The sequence below is a fragment of the Misgurnus anguillicaudatus genome, chromosome 20 (genome assembly GCF_027580225.2).
Source record: "Misgurnus anguillicaudatus chromosome 20, ASM2758022v2, whole genome shotgun sequence".
In the NCBI taxonomy this organism is placed as follows: domain Eukaryota; kingdom Metazoa; phylum Chordata; class Actinopteri; order Cypriniformes; family Cobitidae; genus Misgurnus; species Misgurnus anguillicaudatus.
In genome coordinates this window covers 22,714,653-22,734,956 of record NC_073356.2, presented here as the reverse complement: position 1 = coordinate 22,734,956, position 20,304 = coordinate 22,714,653, and the positions used below count along the sequence as shown (strand labels likewise).

Genomic DNA, 20,304 nt, shown 5'->3' with positions numbered 1-20,304 from the left:
TTCTTTGCAATTAAAAAGCATTCCCCTTAGAAGTACACAGAAATAAACACTTTATTGTATGCAATTTATTTAATATACAAACAATGTATTCATAAAATATTGCACATAACCCTGTTTTCTGAAAATAAAATGAGCGTTTATTATGGGTTTTAATGGATTTATGTTTTTAATTGTGGGCACAATGCAGATGAATCATTGCTGTACCATTCACAACCGCTAGAAGGCGTGACTTAGCCAACCAAACTTACTGTAGTCTTTTCTCATGGCGTCATCCCTTAGTTTCCTGTTTGCATAGTACATTTACAACACCTGTAAATATGTATTGCAACTTTCCTTTATGAAACACTGATGTACTTGGTGTGATATTTTAGTATTATTAGACACTTCTGTCTACTTTCCTTTTATAAAAAAGTTAAAAGTTATGCTACAGTTTCAGAGAGTTTAGCATGGGCATCCTGGGAGCTTTCAAGTCCTTATCCAGCTGAGTGTATATGAGCTGTGTGAGTTCTTCAGTTTGTGTCCCAGTACTGTGTGTCCTGGGCCGTGTTCTGAATGCACGAGATGGAGTCCTGAGATGTGTAGTGCTCTTAGTACACTGTACCAAAAAAGCACTACCTCCTGCTCAGCTCCACCCACCTCGAACCCCGCCCACTGCAGATGAATGGTCAGGATGAGCTGATTGATCATTTTGAGAGTTCCATCTTTAATCCAGCTTTCTAACATGCGCCACTCAGCGCTCTCCAAATCCATACGCAAGACATCCACCTACACAGTCACACAGTAAGGTTAGTATAAATTGAAATTAAGGTGCACACTTCAAAAAACATGAAAAAATAATTGTAAATAAATAGTGTAATGTAGGGTAAATACCATGGTGTGGCCCAGGGAGTCCATTATGTTAACCAGCCTGTAGTGCACATTACCCATGAGGCCTGCATGTGAGCGACTGTGTGGACGCCGCCAGTCTATCCATGTCCGGTGACTCTTGATAGCTGAACGCCCTGAATCACCAGATCTCTTTTTTCTGCTGGGGTCAAACCGGTGAACCTCACACCCTAAATGCAACATTGTGTCTAAAAACACAGCATCCTTTTCATCCAGACTAAAAAGATATAAACAAAAATTTCCACTTATCTGGAAAAGACTAACGCATCATAAAGTCATGACAAAATTTAAAAAGGCACACAATTTGGATCAACCATCAGCTTTTGTTTGTTTTCAGAGATTATATATTTTACACCTCTTCTGTCTAACAAAATGGTCTACAGTTTGTTTAAAAAAAAAAAAAACAGGTTGTTTGAATGTTAAAACATGGTCACAAAGAACACTGTTTAAAGGGGACATTTTTTAAGATGTCAAATAAATCTTTGGTGTCACATATGTGAAGTTTTAGCTCAAAATACCATATAGATAATTTATTATAGCATGTTAAAATTGTCACTTTGTAGGCGTGCAAAAATGTGCCGTTTTGGGTGTGTCATTTAACATGCAAATGAGCTGATCTCTCTACTAAATGACAGTGGTGTGGTTGAATAGTGCAGATTAAGGAGAGGTATTATCCCCTTCTGACATCACCAGGGGAGCCAAATTTTAATGACCTATTTTTTCACATGCTTATGGAGAATAGTTTACAAAAACTAAGTTCCTGGGTTGATCTTATTCACATTTTCTAGGTTGATAAAAGCACTGGGGGCCCAATTATAGCACTTTAACATGGAAAAAGTCAGATTTTCATGATATGTCCCCTTTAATTAACAACAATTGGTTTTGTAACGAATTGTAAAGTTTTGTAACTTGTATTTTTTGTTGTAAACTTTAACCAAATAATATAATAATGTTTTCTCACAGTCTTTTATATTTCAATATTGACGTATGGTACCTGAAGGAGTAAGCAACACAACCAGTTTTGCATTTCCAGTGGTTAATACAGAACACATCTGAGTGACCAGAAGAGTATGTAGACTGATTTTCTTTCGAACCCTGAACCATAGAACAGTTCACCTGCATAATGTGGAGACAGAAGAGGGTCACTCTTGAATAGTCCTCATTATACAGTATATAGATATCAATTTGTTATAATTAATTTGGGGCTTAGAATATAGATTGTAGTATGCAATAATGAGAACATTGCTATAAATCCAAGCAAAGAGACAGGCATTTAGTGTGTATACCTCAGGTGTGGTGATAAACTGAGTGAGACGCTGCAGTTCACTAGTAAACGAGGGTTGTTCTGATGCCCATGGCTGCAGTATCAGCTTTCTAGACATTGCCTGTAAATGCACAAGCACAAAGCTCTCCCTCATATGTGCCAAATTTCACAAACAAAGGGAAATTTAGCAGGACTGCAATGCTTTCTCTGGAGGAGGGTCAGGCATGCAAAGGCCTCTGAAGAAAAGTAATTCTATGCAGCGCTTGAGGCACGAAAAGCTGCAGCTTGTCTGAGGGGTCACAGAATGTGCCCTTTTAAAACCAGAGGTTATGCATTAACAAAAGAAATAGAGAATTTACAAAGAATTGAACCTAGACCAGGTTGGAAATACAGACCCTCCCAAAACCTAGAACAACCATGTTTAGTAACCATGGAAACGCTAGACTGAATGTGAGTGCGCACTAAAAGAAAAAGGGATATGACTCACTGAGGAACTCACTGTTGAGGGGGAGGTGGGGGCAGACAGTGAAACAAAACAGAGAAAAGGGTGAGAGATTCTTATTTTCACAGCATTCCGTTTTTAATGTGTCTAGAAGGGATCCCTTTTGTTCTGCCAATCCACCCATGTGTTTTCCAGGTCACACGAAACCCTCCAGAAATAGCATATTTCATTGGTTTATGTATTTGTGTTAATATTTGACTAACTTATTTTCTTACATATACATCCTTCCCCCAAAACGTCGAGGTGAACGGTTACCTGGACTTTACTCTGGTACCATCCAGGTGTGATTGACCTACCTGATGTCCATCAAAGTTGTTTTCATCGTCGTATCCTGTCATTTTTGATTCCGCGTCAGTCCAGCGACCCAGTCCTCCGCTTTGCGCAACCACGTTTTTATTGACGCTTTCCTCGGCGCTCTTCTCTATGCTTATGATGAGAAAAGCAGGCTCGTCCCCGGTGTTGTTTCTGATATACGCGCGCATTACTGTTAAACTAACCAGTAGTTGGACGAGCAGCAAAACCGATAGAACTATAATATAAATACGATGTGATATGCCCCCCAGTCTATTAAAGTTACAGGTGGCCATACCTGCCCTGTTTCGAACAGGGACTGACCCATAAGAACGCCGAGACCAAAGATCCAGTCGGCGCCACCCGTGAGTCTCTGGCTGGAGGGCACGGATTAAAAACTCACAGCTGGACACTCGGGCGCGCGCACCTATTCAAACTCTATGCGATGCGCACTCCACTTTAAACATTTCCTTTAATCCAACTCAGTCAACAATTGAGTGTTTAATGAGAGTTTTTGCCCGACTAACAATACTTATAAATGAAACATGATTTCACAATTGATTTTAATCTTTGACATATCCTTACTTTATATTAAATATAGGCATATTTGCATTATATGTATGATTTTTATGCAACTTTTATATACATATTTTACCCGTGGAATAAAATGTATTTTAGACAATAACACACTACCGCATATATATATATATATATTGTCTAAAATGCATAGTGAACAGCTTTATTCTACGTACGACTGACTTGCTTTGCGTGTAAATCTAATAAAAAGCTCCCTGAGCTAAAGACATAGCGCAGATGTATGTGACGCAATTGTCCAATATTTTCACTTTCTTAACACAGAGGGGCAGCACGAGAATGGGAAATTAAAGTTTATGTATACCACCCCTTACGCGCGCGCAAACGCCACTACACGCGAATGAATCAATCGTTTAAAAACAACTCAAAAGAGATAAAGAAACAAACATTAACCGCAGTGCGCCATAAATGCAACCCTTTGTTCAGTCTCAACCTTCAATCAATTATTTTCTTTTTTTACAATCCCATAATTCCCGTATTCTCACAGCTCGTTGTCCTCGCCTGAACCATGTGAATGTCTGACGCCAAAAGCGCAGTCGCCTCGTTCCAAATTCTTGAGCTCTGCTGCACAGACCGGAATACAAAACAAAGTACCGCACTAAAAACTGTATCGGTAAGAAAGACTTTTTCTCTTTTGTGTGTATTTTTGCACAGGCATTCATGTCGTATTCAGAGAACACAATTTTGATGCACTAGCATACTAGCATAACATGTTCTTGATCATCGACTAATTGAACAGGTTGCTAAATGTGATAATATAGGTTTAAATCCACCATTTCCCTGCTTGGCTACCAGTAAAGACTTTTCCCTGGTATAAATTTGAGACATTTTCCAGAACCACATGAGCAGAGGCAGGACAAAATTAAACAATGATCAGAACAGAATGTGTATTTAAATATTTTCACCTCAGATACAGTATATGGAACAGACAGATACAATATTTAATCACAAAAATCACTGTACGACACAGCGGACCACAAGAAATACGAACAGAGGGTAGAAAGAAAAAGAGGAGAATATGCATTGTCCACACCCTGAGTTCCAGACCTTATATCCAGGATCAAAAGTGCCCTGGCCTCTCAACTTCTTGTCAAGGACAGCATCTCTCTGGGGCAGTGCATGGGTTTCTGTCCTCCCGTGATGATGAAAACACACAAATGACCGGGATGTTGGGCACAAGGTGACCATGCTGCAGGTCCAGAGTGACGGTTGAGGGGATTCAAATTTAAACATATTTCTGTGGAACCAGACCAGGCCACTGATAAAAAAGATTACTTAAACTGCACTTGCACATACCCAAGCTGAATTATTTAAAGCCACAAAAATGATATTTCTCCTTATGTGTCTTTATAGCAGTTTTTAAACAATCTCATGACACTGCTGCTTTATCATGTCTCCATCAGAAGGACTGCGAGTATCTATTGTTTCTTCATTGCAGTGAGCTCATTAAGTTGTGGAACGGTTTGAGTAGCTTATGTACAAATGCTGGTCTAAAACAAAAAATAACAAAACCAAACAAAAATCAAAGTGAGAAGAGGGCAGAGTTTGTGCAATCATCATTTATATATGCAGATCTTTAGTAATTTATCTCTTCAGCAACAATCAGAGACTAAAACAGAGATAAAGGAAGCAAGTTTAGGAGGTTGTCAAAAGATTTTTGTGGGTCTCCCTTATTAAATAATTTTTTGAATATAACTGAAATGTGCAAATCACATCTGCACCTGTGTACTCTGAAGGGATAGGTTGTTCCCTGCTTATTCATCTAATAGTTTCTTCCTTATACTAGCAGTGACCATTCTTTCCTTAAAAATGTTTCTAGTTTTGGCTGTGCAGCAATGTTCATTTGTGAGTCTATTTGCATGTGCAATTGCAGGTCAGCATATGAAAGTTTCAGTACATGTAAATGCATTGGAGAAAGAGTATCTCTGTATTTGTATGTTGGCGCATGTGTATGAATTTGGATCTTGATTGTCACTGCTGAAGAAGTCTTTATTTAGTTCATAGCTCTGAAACTCTTCAGTCTTAACTCCAGAAGTATCTTCCAAAGCTTATCCGTTAAAAAATATTAAAAATATGAAAAGGGTACTGTCCATGTCATCTGTCAGAAAAAAAGAGATAAAAACACTGGTCAGAGGAGGAATGTCACTATATAGATTGTGGTTACATCACACAAAATATTTTCTGAAAACACTTCTTATTAGAAAACAATTATAACACTTTAAAAAAAATATTGCATTAAAACTATTCAAAAAACTATTTCTTATCGCTATCATCACAACTATATTCCAGAAATATTCTTTTACCTTTTCAGGATGAACATGACAATGACAGCTACAGGCTGGTGACAGTGAAGCCTTCATCACTGGGGTGGTCAAGAAGCTGGCAGAGTACCCCTCCCCGGGCTGTCTGGGGTGTATAACGTTGTCCAACAGGTGCATAGCTGTCCAAGTTACCATGGTAACCCATATCTTCATGCTGAGGGGAAGAGTCTAGAGTTCCACTCACACAGGAACTTGAAATTGTAGGGCCTCTGTGTAAAGGGGAGGGATAAGATGTATGGGAAGGAACTCTCATTCCAGACACCATCAATGACATGTCTCGTTTGTGGGAAGGGACTGCTGGTGGCCGCTGTTCCTCATAGCTTTGGGGGCTGCCAGTAACACTTCCTCCTTGCCCATACCAGCATGGAGAGCCACTGTAACTTGGGGAATCATACTGGGAAAACTGGTCTTTTGAGACACGGTGTGGACTCATAGCAGAACCACACTGTGCTAAGAGGCGAGGGGTTGGGGAGACAGTTGGGCTAAAAGTCCTGGCAGCATGCCCATATGTTTGTGAGCAAGGACCAGATTTAGGGTACTGCTTTAGGACATCTGACTGATTTGATAAACTTTGGGAAACAGAGGCAGAGTCTGGAGGATAGACATGAGTAAATCGCTCATCTGAGGAGGGAGTAGAAGTGTGGGCAGAATATGGGGAGGGGTATTCACAGGACTCTGGGGCATGGCTGAGAGGTGAAAGGCTACAACTATCTCCACTGTAGTAGTCCAACGCTTCCTGGTATACACCACCTGAACCCATTTGCCCTGACCCTGATGGGGCTGAATGCTTTTGAGATTTTGGTTTTGGTGGTGGATGGTTGCGCTCTCTTTGACAAGGAGAAAATCCTCCCCTGCCTCTGCTTCCCCTGGGCTGTCTTCCACCTGTTGCACTACGTTTTGGCCCTCCTTGCATAGGTGGGCTGGCCGGTGATCCTGGGGGAATAGAGCATGCTTCTCTCTCACTGTGTGTCTCAGACTTTTTTTTACGGCCACGACCTGGTTTTGAGCCCCCTTGGAATAGTACATTCTGACTCCAGTTATAAGAAGGGCCTGCTGAATTCTCATTCCAGTCCAGCATTAGCTTCTCCAGGCTTGAAAGACTAGACTGCCCCTCAGGCATAGGAACCTCTCTTGAGCGAAAGGCTCCACCCATAACACCCATACTCCCTCCACCAGTATGAGATGAGTCTGAGGAGGATTCAGAGAGTGTGTCAGGGCAGGGACGATGTTTTGCTTTTTGGGGTGTGTAGTTCGAGATGTCCAAAATGTCTTTGGATTCTGATCCAGCTCCAGCTACCCCATAGTCAGAGTAACCATGAAACGGATGAGTACCATATGCATCACCACCCCAGTTATTCCCAATTTGTCTGTATCCCCACTGAGCTGTGGAGGTGTATTGTTTGCAACCCTCTGGGGGAGAAGATGATAAGGAGAAGGGGCTGGATTTTGACATTGACATATAACTTCCACTTGGTGAGGCTGGGCCAGAGTCACCTCGCTGTATGGTTGAATGAGGAGGACCTGGATATCCACTATAGTTGCGCTTGGCAGAACCCTGGTAGTTAGAATAACTCATCTGACTGTGTGCAGAGGGAGTAGAGGGGGTTTTTGTGCCATATGTAAAGCTACAGTCGCTTGATCTTTGCTGTTGTTGTTGCTGCTGTTGAGGGAGGGGGTAAATGCTTCCCCCTTGAGGGACCCCAGCACTATAATTAGGTGGATATTGAGGAAAACTTCCAGATAAATGGGGAGAACTTGGTGAACGGGAAAGCAAGAGTGCAGGGGATTTAGGGAAGGATGGGGTGGGAGAAGTCTGGGAGACATATGAAGGTTTAGTTGTCGAGCTGCTCAGAGCTTGAGGTGATGATAAAGCTGCACCTTCCCCAAGACAGGCAGCTCCTTTTGGACTTCTTTTAGGAAAGGCAGGAGACCAACGATGTGCTGCACCTGGGCTCCCACCTTCATAACCTGGGGTCAGTTTACGGCTTTCCTGGCGTCCAGCAGGACTGGACATAGAAATGTCTAATAAGTCGGAGGAGTCATCAGAATCAAGTAGAGAGCGAAAGTATCCTGCAAACATTCCTTGAGACTCCTCTCCGCTGCCCACTCCTCTCATGCCAGGGCTGTGGTACATTCCTCCCTTACCTCCCTCACTGGTGTGAAAACCTCCACGAGGTGAACAAGAACTCTGATAACTACTTGCTTTCTCAGAAATGTCTTGGTCACCTTTCTCTGTCCAGCCACTGTTATTTTGCCAGTCTTGGTCTAGAGAACCTGGACCATTTTTTAATGACCCATTTTTTCGTGCCCGCCGTTTTTTAACCTTCTCCACTTGTGGAGAGTCCCCTAAAGCTGCCCTATTTATTCCTCCAGCAACTCCCTTGCCTCTTTTTCGGGGAGTTCCTGGTTCAGATGTGGGGATTTTCCGCTTTTTTCCAATTGTTTCAAAGAAATCACTAAAGGATCTTTTAAAGGAGTCAGAAGATCCAGCAGCCCCCCCTCCCCTACTTCCCATACAGCCTGCTCGGCCCCCCCTTCTGCGGAACCGCGTGAGGCGGTGCAAGAGAGTTGAAAGTGAAGGATTTTCTGGTGGTATGTGGAAAGTCTCAGGTTCTGTTGGGGTCCAACAGCGTGGAGGCGAGCAGCGGCCTGTGCTAGGAGGTTGCCTGTTCAGAAAGGCCATTTTGGAAAGAACATCGGCATATTCTACCTTAACATCATTGGTATCGTTAACATATGAGGGTTGTGGGGATGGTAGCTTTACTGTTCGTCTTCTCCGTATTTTTTTGGGCTCTGCAGCACACGCTGCTCCAGCTCTGGTCTCGTGCATGTCAGGTTGTCCTGGTAATGCCTGTTTAGGGGGGCGTCCCCTTCGTCGCTTCAAAATAACAGGCAACTCTCCAGGTGGAAACATCACCATAACGCTTTTCCCATTGTTTTTCATGCGAAGAAGAGCAGTTGGCTCTTTGGGAACATTAGCTACTGGATCACCTCCTACACCTCCCTCAGGACCCTCTCCTGTTGTGACACCTTCCGCACGGGGTCCAGAACACACCGGCTCCAGGGATGATATCTTGTAGCTTTTTTGTCGTCGGCTCATGTGAACAGGTATTCTGGCTACTTTCACCACAATCCTTCTCACACCCGAATAACGTCCCTGTCGCTTCCCTCTAGCTAAGTGGTGAGTAACAATGTTCTGTCCCTCTAATGTTCTCATGCTATGATTTGGTGTGTCACCTGTTGATATGGCTGGTAATGTTAAATCTTCAAAGGCTGAGGCAGCCACACCCACCTCTGGAGGATGCTCTTCCAACGGCCTAATATCTTCTGTTCTCCATACCCTGTTCTCCTCTTCCTCCTCCTCTTCCTCCTCCTTTTGGTCCTGTTCTCTTTTAAAAATAGTTTCCTCAGCAGCTCTACGTAAGCGGGATGATTTTCGAAGGTGACAGGGGAAACGCGGTCGCCCAGAGCTACGCAGGGTGTATTTCCTCTCAGCCTCCACTGAGGTCATGACAGTGGTTTGGCCCGTTATACGAATGAGATCAAGGTTGGTGGTGTGATCCATTTCTGGCTTACATGTAGAGTTGTGCTCTGTCTCATCCTTGATTAAAGAGGAAGGGTTGTGTTGAGGAGTGGTCAGATTCTTTGGGGGAGTTGTGGTGTTTAACAGAGGTTCTGACTGAACATTAAGATTGTGTGTTTCAGTCTTGGGACCTAAAGACAAGTCCTCTGGGATAAGAGAGGGGTCCTGCTCCACAAGTGAGGAGCCAGTGTTTGTGAGCGTGCACATGCCTTTTTGTGTGTGGTCTTGTGTTAGTGTGTTTGTGTCCATCCACATATGGTTTTCCACTGGAATGTGTGTATGGGGCTGCAGCTGTGTGCCTGTCTGTGTGAGTGAATGTGATTGCTGGGGTGTGTGCATTCGTGGTGTGTTTTGCTGCATGTGCATTTGTTCATGTGTGTGTATTTGCTCCACATATTCTGTATTCCTACGTCTCCGTGCCCTGCGGCGAAGCAGGTCTTCATGGTTCCGCAGGCCATTAGCCAACGAAGAAGGTGAAAAAAAGCTGTAATGTAGCGAGCTGGCTGGATCAGAGTCAGAGGTTCCTACAGATGTCCCTGCAAGCTCTTCATCGCCCTCCCATGGAGAGGGACCCTCAATATCACTGCTGTCCTTGTCAGCCAGTGCCTCACAAGCCAAACGAACACCTCCAGAACGCAGGCGACCTGACAGTCGGCTCATTACCACCAAAGTTGCAGATCAGGATGTTTGTGTTTATGTCTATGATGTGAATTCTAAGTGTGCACAGGTTCCAGTTTAGCAGGAAGGCTGTTTGAGTGCACCCTTCCCTCTCATTATGTTGTTCTTGGCCAGAATGAATTGGATTACCAAGCTTCACACGATCTTGGGAGTACACATTTTTCAGGAGTGCGGACCAGAGCCAATTATTGGACAGAAGGTAGAAGGGGAAAACACAAAAAAACAATGTTTATATGTATTGGCTTAAAGTTAAGGAATGCAAACATACTGTACAACAACACAGTTAAAATGTTATTGAACTAACTGCAGTTGTTCTTACCATGTTTGCTGCTGTGGCCATGCTTTGTGTGTTATCCCTGTGGGCAAAAGGACACTTGTCACTATGGCGATACAGTTAGAGAACAGTTGTAACCATGGCAATAGAATATGAGTGGAACGGTAACCATGGTTACATAGTTTTCCTTTTCAATCCAATGAATTGCAGGCCTCACTATGGCAATGCAACATATGTCTCAGTCAATATGCAACTGATATAGCAATTAAGCATTTTAAATAACATTTTAGTGCAATCCTAAAAATTAAATCACTATTCCTCTCAATACTTATGTATGAATTTAGGAATGATTAGGAGGAAGATAATTAGAAATATATATCAAATCTCTGTAATGATTAGCATTGTAAAAACGTAGTATTATGTGTGGTACATGTGGCTATAAGTGGAAATCTTTAAATTTTCCAAGGTGTCTACATTGTAACTAATTTGGTCAATAAACACAATCTATATTACATTGTAATCTAATCCAGTGTCTAATAAAACAAGTTTTCAGATAGGTGTATCATTCAAACTCACGACCTATATTTACATATAACTTCAAACAAACAAGTTGGCACATATAAAATAAGACACTGCAGATGAAAGACTGGCATCCCTAAACTGTGCTGAGAAACCGGGACCTGGCAGCAGGGGGCAGCAGAGGGTTAAGAGGAGCGATACGTAACAAGCTGGGTCCTGCACAAATGGATGGGAGGATGAATATAATGTATATGTTTGATTGGTCTGACGAACAGCTAAAGTAGAACAATTAGAGGTAAAATTGAACAATTCATTAAAAAAGACTTATCAATATCATGCTGAAATGAAAGGAAAGAAAATACATTGCATGCATTTTACATTTACCTTACCATTAGATGGTGATTTATATAATAATGTATAAAAAAACAAAAACAAATGGGACGAAGCACCAAAAGAGTCATGAAAGAAGCAGTCCATATTTATGACTTGTATGCTACATAGTTACTTCCTTTCATTACAATCATTTCAACTTCCTATTATTTACCTTGACTAGAGATGAGTTGTTATAACCTATAACTCATGTTATAACATTATAAAATGTAGTTGAAATATGTAATATACTGTAATATACAAAACTTCATTTGATGTTTTTTTTTTTTAAGTTGTAGCAACTTATCTCTTGTCAAGATAAATAATAGTAAATTACTTGTAAATCTGAGTTGATTAAACAAAATTTAAATTTGCTTTAAATTATTTAAAATTAATGCATTATTATGTGTGCATTATTTTCAAATAATTTAAAGGCAGAGTGCACAATGTTTGAAAATGCTTTGGAAAAGGGAGTCGGGCCGATTACCAAAACACACTTGTAGCCAATCAGCAGTAAGAACCGTGTCTACTAGCCGACATCCTTGCCGGGGTTGCGTATGTGTGGCGCGGGTCTATCAAAAGAAGGTCCAGATTCTATTGGGGTAGGGGCGTGTATGTTAAGGTGATTTCAAATATCAACATTGGCTTTCAAACATTTTGCACTCCGCCTTTAATGGCCTGTCGTCAATTATTCTTTACTTGTTTTAAAGTCATAGGATAAATTGGTCACTGACAATCACTCCATCTTCAGCCTCACATCTCGTCTCAAATTAAAACCAATGGCACGTAAATAATGTCAAACCTGACATAAAAACATCTAAAGGTGCAATTGAACACGTTTTAATGAGATTTGAGAGCTCCAGCTGAGGAAAAAATTTGTTAATACCTGCTTAAATTTCAAAGGCTTGAACTACAACATGTAAGTCTTGTGGACTAATTTTAATATACTTTTACCTTTTAGGAAATAGACAATATCCACGTTTGCGTGGAAAATAGAAACTCTTAGATTATGCATTTAGTTTTGTGTTTCACAGAATATAAATAAGGCCTGAAAGAGCATGAGGGTAAGTGACAACATTTTTATTTTTGGATGAACTATTCCTTTAAGAATTCTTTCGGAATTAGGATAAGCATTGTAGTGATTTAAGTCAGTCTAGGGGCTGGACACACACATGCACAATACAATTCTATCCAATTCTGAGTCTGTCCCACATGGTTTTTATTACTAACTGGCAACGATAAGGAAACTGCAGAAATAGAGACTGAGCGAGCGAACCAGAAACATGTGCTACAGTACATGGTGCCGAACAAGCTGCCACAAATGCATTCTTGAAGACGCTGTTAAAGTCCACACACATGTTTGCTAAAAACTTACAGAAGCAAAAGCACCCATACAAAATTCTATTTGCGTAAATACATGTAAAACACATAGCCATATTGATGTATGCATTTCACAGATATAAAAAGGCATGACACATACTACACATATCATATTCTATATTTTTGTAATATTACAATAATTGCCCTATTTATATACGTAATAACATACATGTATACAGTAGGCTACATTTTAATCACTACACCACAGGTATTGATACTCCTCGCATTCATGCACATTTCAGGATACATCTCAAAATATGGAAATATGGGGGAAATACGCAGTTTTTTATATTTTCCTTATCATTGTATGAATGACATCTGTTTAATTGCAATACTAACATGCATTATTGTAAGATACCAAAACCATTTAATTTCTAGTCATTAAATGGACTAGATTTGTGTGTCATTCACTGCAAAAGCCATGCAACTCTTCTTATCCCATGCACTGTGAAGCCAAAAGTGGATTTAAAACCCCTGCATTATATTATTTTGATTTAGAATTTTAATATGTATACATTTATATTTATAAACCTTCATGCATTAACATGTATATATGCTAACAGAAGGCCATACATCAGATTTCTGTATGAATGAGAACTTTTTATTCTAATGTTTATTATTTTCAAACTTTCATTATTTCATCATAGAAAACTAAATAACACTGTAGGCTTTAACATACTGTGCAATCGAGTGCTCCTTGGAACTTCTCGCACTACTGTATTGCCAATTGGCCCACACTTTCTTGTACAAAGTACTTTAATTTTCTCATATTTTAATAGTGGTTGCTGACTGTTTCTATCTCTCTCACAGTTTCTCAGAGATGTATACCGTAGATCTGAATGCATTGCTGTCTACTTCAGAACAACTCATTTTGTGTCTGCTGGAAAGCTCCTGACCTTCACTCAACAGCCAGGTTTTTGACACTTCTTTCAAAAATGCACTCCAAAATGTTTCAGTCTTTGCATGAACCCATCGACATGTTTAACCTCCTAAGACCTGGATGTCCACATATGTGGACATCAAATTTTTTTGATGTTTGCACCGTAATAGCTAATTTTGTGTAACTGGAACCTGTTCTACACAAACATGGACAAATACACTGCTTCATGTTCTTAGAAAAATATTTGGTTATTATATTTATTGGTACTTCCTAACCCCAAAATAGCTGGAAGAAATCTGAAAAAAAAAGACAAACCAAAGCTCGGGTCTAAGGAGGTTTAGGTATCGACCCAGTGCCAAAAGAATAAAAAACAACCCAAAACATCAATGAACATATCTACAGTATGACTGCTCTCTACTTTGAAGACTCAAGTCATTATATCATTTATATTTATTTACACTGAAAAAACTTAAAACATTTAAAAATGTGTAAAATTATAAAAATTTAAAGTAAACATTTACTGTTTTTTACCTACCAAATTCAAATAAAATATACTTAATAATACATGAAACATTTGTTAAATAATTAAGTAAATGTTCTAAATGAACATATAATAGCTTAAACCTCTATGACATTTTATTAATAAATATTTAGTTCTGTGAAAAAGCTTAAATAATCATAATATTCAGGCACAAAGGATTATGGGTATTCCCTAAAACATGTAGCCTACTGATATGTTCATTTCACCTGAATGTTTTAGTTTAATGCATTTTATACGCTTAAGTTGAATAAACTCAGATTTTTTAAGCAGACTTGAACACACAAAATTATTTTTTAAATTAAAATGTACTTAGTTATTTTAGGACTATGTGCAGTGACTATAAAACAGTTAAATAATAAAAAAGAAAATATATAATACTACTTACTATATCCCACACAGTTCATTTTGTACATAAATTAATTTATATTATCATTTTACTCAGAAAAATCTAGTTCTCAATAAATGTGAATATTATGAGGGTTAATCTAATATATTTTACTACAACAGAAAGTTAGTTTTTTCAGCGTATGTATTATATAATTTACCTTTGTTTATGCATCTGCCACGCTTTTATCCAAAGTGACTTGCAAAGCATTTAGTCTATTATTTTACCAGTATGTGTGCTACCTGGATTGAACCCATGACCTTTGCATTGCCAATAAACTGTATAAAAAGGACGGAGCTGTAGCAACATCACAGAAGGATGTAAAAAAATAGTTAAATGCTTACTTTACACCATGCAGACCATGTACACCATTAATACACCGTAACAGGGTGTATTAGCATTGCATTGCATTCTATATTGCATTTTGGCAACCGACTTCAAGTAAATTCAGTTAAAATGTCATTATTTCAAATTGATTATTTTTACATCATGTTTGTGTAATAATTTCAAATTTCATTTTTTTACTTCCAACATATTTCTGGAAAATTATTTGCATATGCCAGCTGCCATTTATTGATGTAACTGACATTAGACAACATTACCTACTACTATTCCATCATTCTTTAATGCAAAAAAGCACATTACTGTACAATACAAAAAACAAATGATCTAGACTAACATGAATTTAGCAACATTATTTTATATATATATATAATGTTAATCTGCAATTCAATTAGCTCTGTCTTTGTTTCTCTAACTGCCTCCTCCCGAGTGATGCTTTTGTTTTTACACTTTAACTGGGGATTCCAAAAATTCCCTAAAATTCCTGAGTTGTCTATGAAAAGAATCAGATTCAAAGCCATTTTAATACTATCAGAAACCTTTTGAGACATTCGCAATTACCCATTCAAACGCGTGTTTGTATGAAGCCAGAACCCGCAACGTGATACTAATGACACAAAAGTAGCACTTGCCCGGAAAACAGATGAATTCTACAGCACTGACACAGACAATTTATAAATATTATTCAAATATATTTGATCGCTGCATGCACGCTGTTGTCAAAGGACAGCTGCATACAAACAGATCTACTTAGATCCGCAATGTAATAAAACCGCCCTCATATTCTGCCTCTGTAATTCTCTCTCACTTTTATAAAACTTGTTTTCTGTCTATTTCTCTCTGTCTCCCTCCCTCTCTTTCTCTAATTAATACCACTCATTAATTAAGCATCAGTCTCACAGAAGACAGGATTGAGCGCAACTGCAGTACAGTACTTTAATTACAGTCACACACATAGAGACGCTTTCTCACACAGACCGAATCGTTCACACAGAGTCCTTCAGATATTCATAAACATTCCTCCTCCTCAGTGTTTGAGAGAGATTGAATGTCTGGAGCTTCTCCTACTCTTCTCTCACAGTTCTGGCACCATCACGTATCTGCCTGCCAGGACAGACTATTGAGCTGGATTAAGTCAACGTGTGTGTGTGTGTGTGCGTGAAGTAGATATGAGTAAAGCTACAGTTGTGTGTGCTATTTCATTGTGTTTTTCACACTATTCATCTCAATGGCATGTGGTACACTATTAAATAATGATGTACAGACATTGTGGAATTGTTACAGTTGCAGGTTACATGTAAATAGATCATAAATCAACACAAATATTGGTATATTTTTTACGCTTCGCAACGTAAGCGACCAGCCAAACTGATTTGACCTTTTTAACCAAGAGGTTATCAGCACATTTTGGCCCTAAACTTAAAGGATTAGTCCATTTTCTTAAAAAAAAATCCAGATAATTTACTCACCACCATGTCATCCAAAATGTTGGTGTTTTTCTTTGTTCAGTCAAGAAGAAATTATGTTTTTTTGGGGGAAAACATTCCAGGATTTTTCTCATTTTAATAGACTTTAATGGACCCCAATACGTAAAAGTTTAAAATTGCAGTTTCAACAGAGTTTCAAAGGACTCTAAACAATCCCAAACGAGGCATAACGGTCTTGTCTCGCGAAACGATTGTCATTTTTGACAATGAAAATATGCACTTTTAAACTACAACTTCTTGTCTATCTCCGGTCCTGTGATGCACTAGCGCGACCTCACGTAATACGTCATCACGCCGAAAGGTCACGGATGACGTATGCGAAACTACGCCCCAGTGTTTACAAGTGTGGAGAAAGAGGACCTTTCCGACGTTGTTGTATGTCGAATGATACTTATTAATGTCTTTCTGTCATTAATAATATTGTTTAAAATGGTCCGCAAATGTGCGTTTCATATATATAACATGTGACCTTCCCACGGCATTACGCAATTATGTGAGGTTGCGCCGGCGCGTCACAGGACCGGAGACAGACGAGACGCTGTAGTCCAAAAGTGCATACCTTTTATTTTTCTTGTCAAAAATGACAATCGTTTCACTAGATAAGACCCTTATGCCTCGTTTGAGAATGTTTAGAGTCCTTTGAAACTCCGTTGAAACTGCAATTTTAAACTTTTACGTATTGGGGTCCACTTAAAGTCCATCAAAATGAGAAAAACCTGGAATATTTTCCTCAAAAAACACAATCTCTTCTCGACCGAACAAAGAAAGACCTCAACATTTTGGATGACATGGTGGTGAGTAAATTATCTGGATTTTTTTTTAAGAAAATGGACCAATTCTTTAAGAGATGCTACCTTTTTAAAACTTTATTTGGTTGTGGACACGCAATTCGATTGCGTATTTTCTGTTTGTTTTGTATTACCCCAACCGATCCCTCAATGTACGTATTTGACTGCTTCTACTGCAGTTTCCCCGCTTTACCTCCACTTTTTCATTTTCAACTCTCTGCACATTCTGTCTGTCTCTCTCCAATACTCCAATCCTTTAAACTGCAGCAATGCTCCCCAGGGGATACAAAAAGCTGGTAACAGTTAGCCAATCAGACAGCTACATTTAAATTCACAGTCCAATCACATGCATTAAAATCTACCCTGATGCCCACCTGTCCACTGGCAAATCAGCTATGCTGTAAACAGACACCACAGCACAAAACAAGATTACCGTAGGTGTTGACTCATCCATCAAGACTGCCGGAATCCGAGCATGCTCGGAATGGAATTTTATGTCAATCTCATGAAATTTCAACCAATCAGGAACTAATTACATCACACATACATACAACTAAAGATACATCTCGAATATAATATATGTAACAAAGTTTGTGTTAAAAAAAACTTAAGCTAGATTAAACAAAGCTACAGGAACACTAAAATTCGGGAATTACCGGAACATTCCCAAACACTCGTCAGAAAACAAAAATGGGTTGTCTGGTGTGGACTGTATCGGCAGTTATTTTGACGGCATATATGTTTGCACAAGTGTTTGTGTTGGGATGTATGCCAGTTTACACAAGTGCAAAAGTGTGTGTGTGTTTACACAAGTGTGTGTTTGTGTGTCAGTGGGTGTGTTAGGGAAAAGCACTCACTCAGTTCAAATGAGAGTGCAGTTGTTGCTAAGATACAGGCAGCAGCCCCGACAGTGTGTGAGGGCGAGTGACAGAGAGAAAGAGAGAGAAAAGACAGGGTGAGAGAGAAAAATGGGGAGTGTTGGGGAAAACAGAGAGAAAGATGGGAGAGAGAGAGAAAGAGAGAAAGAGAGAGAGAGAGTGGAAGTGGGTCATAAGATCCACTGAGACACCCGGTGACACTCTGCAGAAACACAGCTGTCACACACACACACACACACACACACACACACACACACACGCACAGACACTGACGGTTTTCTGTTTCCCTCCTTTGTTTTTTAACTTTGCCTCAATCATTCTTGAGCTCTCCTTTCCTCTGTCTCAAACTCTGTTTCTCTTCCTTCTCATCTGCATTCTCAGTATCTCATGCCATCTTATCCTATAACCTCTCAGTCACTTCCCAGCCTTCTCTCTCTCCCTTTGTGTGTCTGTCTCTCTCTCTCCCTCCTGCTATTTCTTTTTCTTTCACTTTCTATTACTTGAACACTCTCTCTTGTCCCCAGCTGCAGGAAATTCCTAATAATCTTCATCACCGGAGACTTTAGCACTTGGCCGAGCCAAAAAAGATACACTCACGCACACACACCTATATTACCTTTATTACTTGTCTTTTCTTGTTACTAACACATTGCTTGGGACACTGTGTCGCATTGCATTTGTAAATAATTAAAGGCACAAATCTCTTGTTTTTGTTGTCATTACTGCAGTTTATGTTATGTAAACAAACTTGCAATATAAAAGTTACCTTTTGTTGAAGAGCAGCTACATCAAATGAGGGAAAGAAAAATCTGCCGAATTGACACTTAATAATATTGTAATAAATACTTCATTTGGTGTAGTTTTTAAATTTGATTATTTAAATTATTATTAAATATGATTATATCACTCTAAAAATGGCTGGGTTATTTCAACCCTGTATCACGAAATTATGTACCTATAGTCATATAAATTTGTGAGTCTTTTCCGTGACACTGACACGCTTTTCCAGATTTCTGTTTACGTGTCACTGTCACGTATTTGTTACTTAACTTTTTTGTCCTATTTTTAAACAATTGACGCTTTAGTTTAGGGTTAGATTTTGTTGTTTGCGTTAGGAAGTCACTTTAAGTATTCGTTTATACCTTTTTTCATGATTTTTAAAAAATATTTTATGATTTTTAAACCATCGTCGCCTGGCGTTAGGGTTAGAGTTGGGTTTGGGTAAGGATGTCATTTTATGTGAATCTAATCCTAAACTGAAGTGACAATGGTAAGAAAAAAGGACAAAACAGTTGAGTAACAAATACGTGACAAACATGTCAGTGTCACGGAAAAGACTCACAAATTTACGTGACTATAGGTACATAATTTCTGGTTATGAGTCACTGTCACGTATTTGTTACTCAAATGTTTTGTCCTATTTTTAAACCATTGATGCTTTGGTTTAGGGTTAGATTTGGTGTTTGCGTTAGGTAGTCACTTTAAGTATTGGTTTATATATTTTTTTATGATTTATTTTTTTTATATTTTATGATATTTAAACCATTGTCGCCTGGCATTAGGGTTAGAGTTGGGTTTGGGTAAGGATGTTATTTTATGTAAATCTAACCCTATACACTAAAAAAAATGATTCAAGCCCTTCTTAGAGATGACACATTTAAATTGTGTTCAAAGAATTAAAAATACCTCATTAAGAGCAATAAGTATAAATATTTAATTAGTCTAACACAAATTGAATATGTACTATAATTTATTGATTTCTTTTTATTTGCGTTAACACAATTAGTTTGAGTCTGGGTTCTGGAAAAATAATTTCCCAGCATGCTTTGCATGCAACTGCTATTGGAGAGTCATTTTCTTAATTAAGTGATATTTTATGCATTTTTAGGTAAAGAGAAAGACTTAATAGTGTTTAATGTCCATTTATCTAATTGATTTAGAAGCGTTTGTGTTATATTTTTAAATTGTTTGGTTACCATTGTGCAGAAGAGTGGCGCTTGTGGTTAGGTTGTGGATGTGACATATTTCTCTCAATGAGCACTGTGTTAATGCCTGTTTGGAGATCAGTCTCTTCTCACAGGCTCATCCAAAGTATCATATGTTATTATTATTAGCATGCTAACATGTGCTTATGCTAATTAGTATGATATAAAAACGTTTTATATAAAATAACAGAATTAAGTTATTCAAACTACGCTAAATCGGGTTATTCAGACTGCACTAAATTGAGTTGAGGCAACTAATTGAGTATTGAGTATTTGCCATTGAGTTGGACTAACTCAATATATTTCTGTTGTGTAAAGCAGTTTTTTATGAGTTTGGGGTACACATTCATATTGGATG

General features: G+C 38.9%; 2 protein-coding genes across 2 annotated transcripts; both read right to left on the bottom strand.

The window, feature by feature from the left end:
* Positions 1-33: 33 nt before the first annotated feature.
* Positions 34-3,408, bottom strand: LOC129454969 (probable methyltransferase-like protein 24). The gene is made up of 5 exons (XM_055219588.2): positions 2,948-3,408; positions 2,172-2,270; positions 1,880-2,001; positions 871-1,102; positions 34-765 (listed from the first exon to the last, which is right to left on the bottom strand). The coding sequence occupies exons 1-5, from the start codon at positions 3,236-3,238 to the stop codon at positions 466-468; spliced, it is 1,044 nt and encodes a 347-aa protein (XP_055075563.2). The 5' UTR covers positions 3,239-3,408; the 3' UTR covers positions 34-465.
* A 1,001-nt stretch (positions 3,409-4,409) lies between these two features.
* On the bottom strand, positions 4,410-10,565 carry ahdc1 (AT hook, DNA binding motif, containing 1). The gene is made up of 3 exons (XM_055219585.2): positions 10,438-10,565; positions 5,840-10,262; positions 4,410-5,634 (listed from the first exon to the last, which is right to left on the bottom strand). The coding sequence occupies exon 2, from the start codon at positions 10,098-10,100 to the stop codon at positions 5,868-5,870; it is 4,233 nt and encodes a 1,410-aa protein (XP_055075560.1). The 5' UTR covers positions 10,101-10,262; positions 10,438-10,565; the 3' UTR covers positions 4,410-5,634; positions 5,840-5,867.
* Between the last annotated feature and the right edge of the window lie 9,739 nt (positions 10,566-20,304).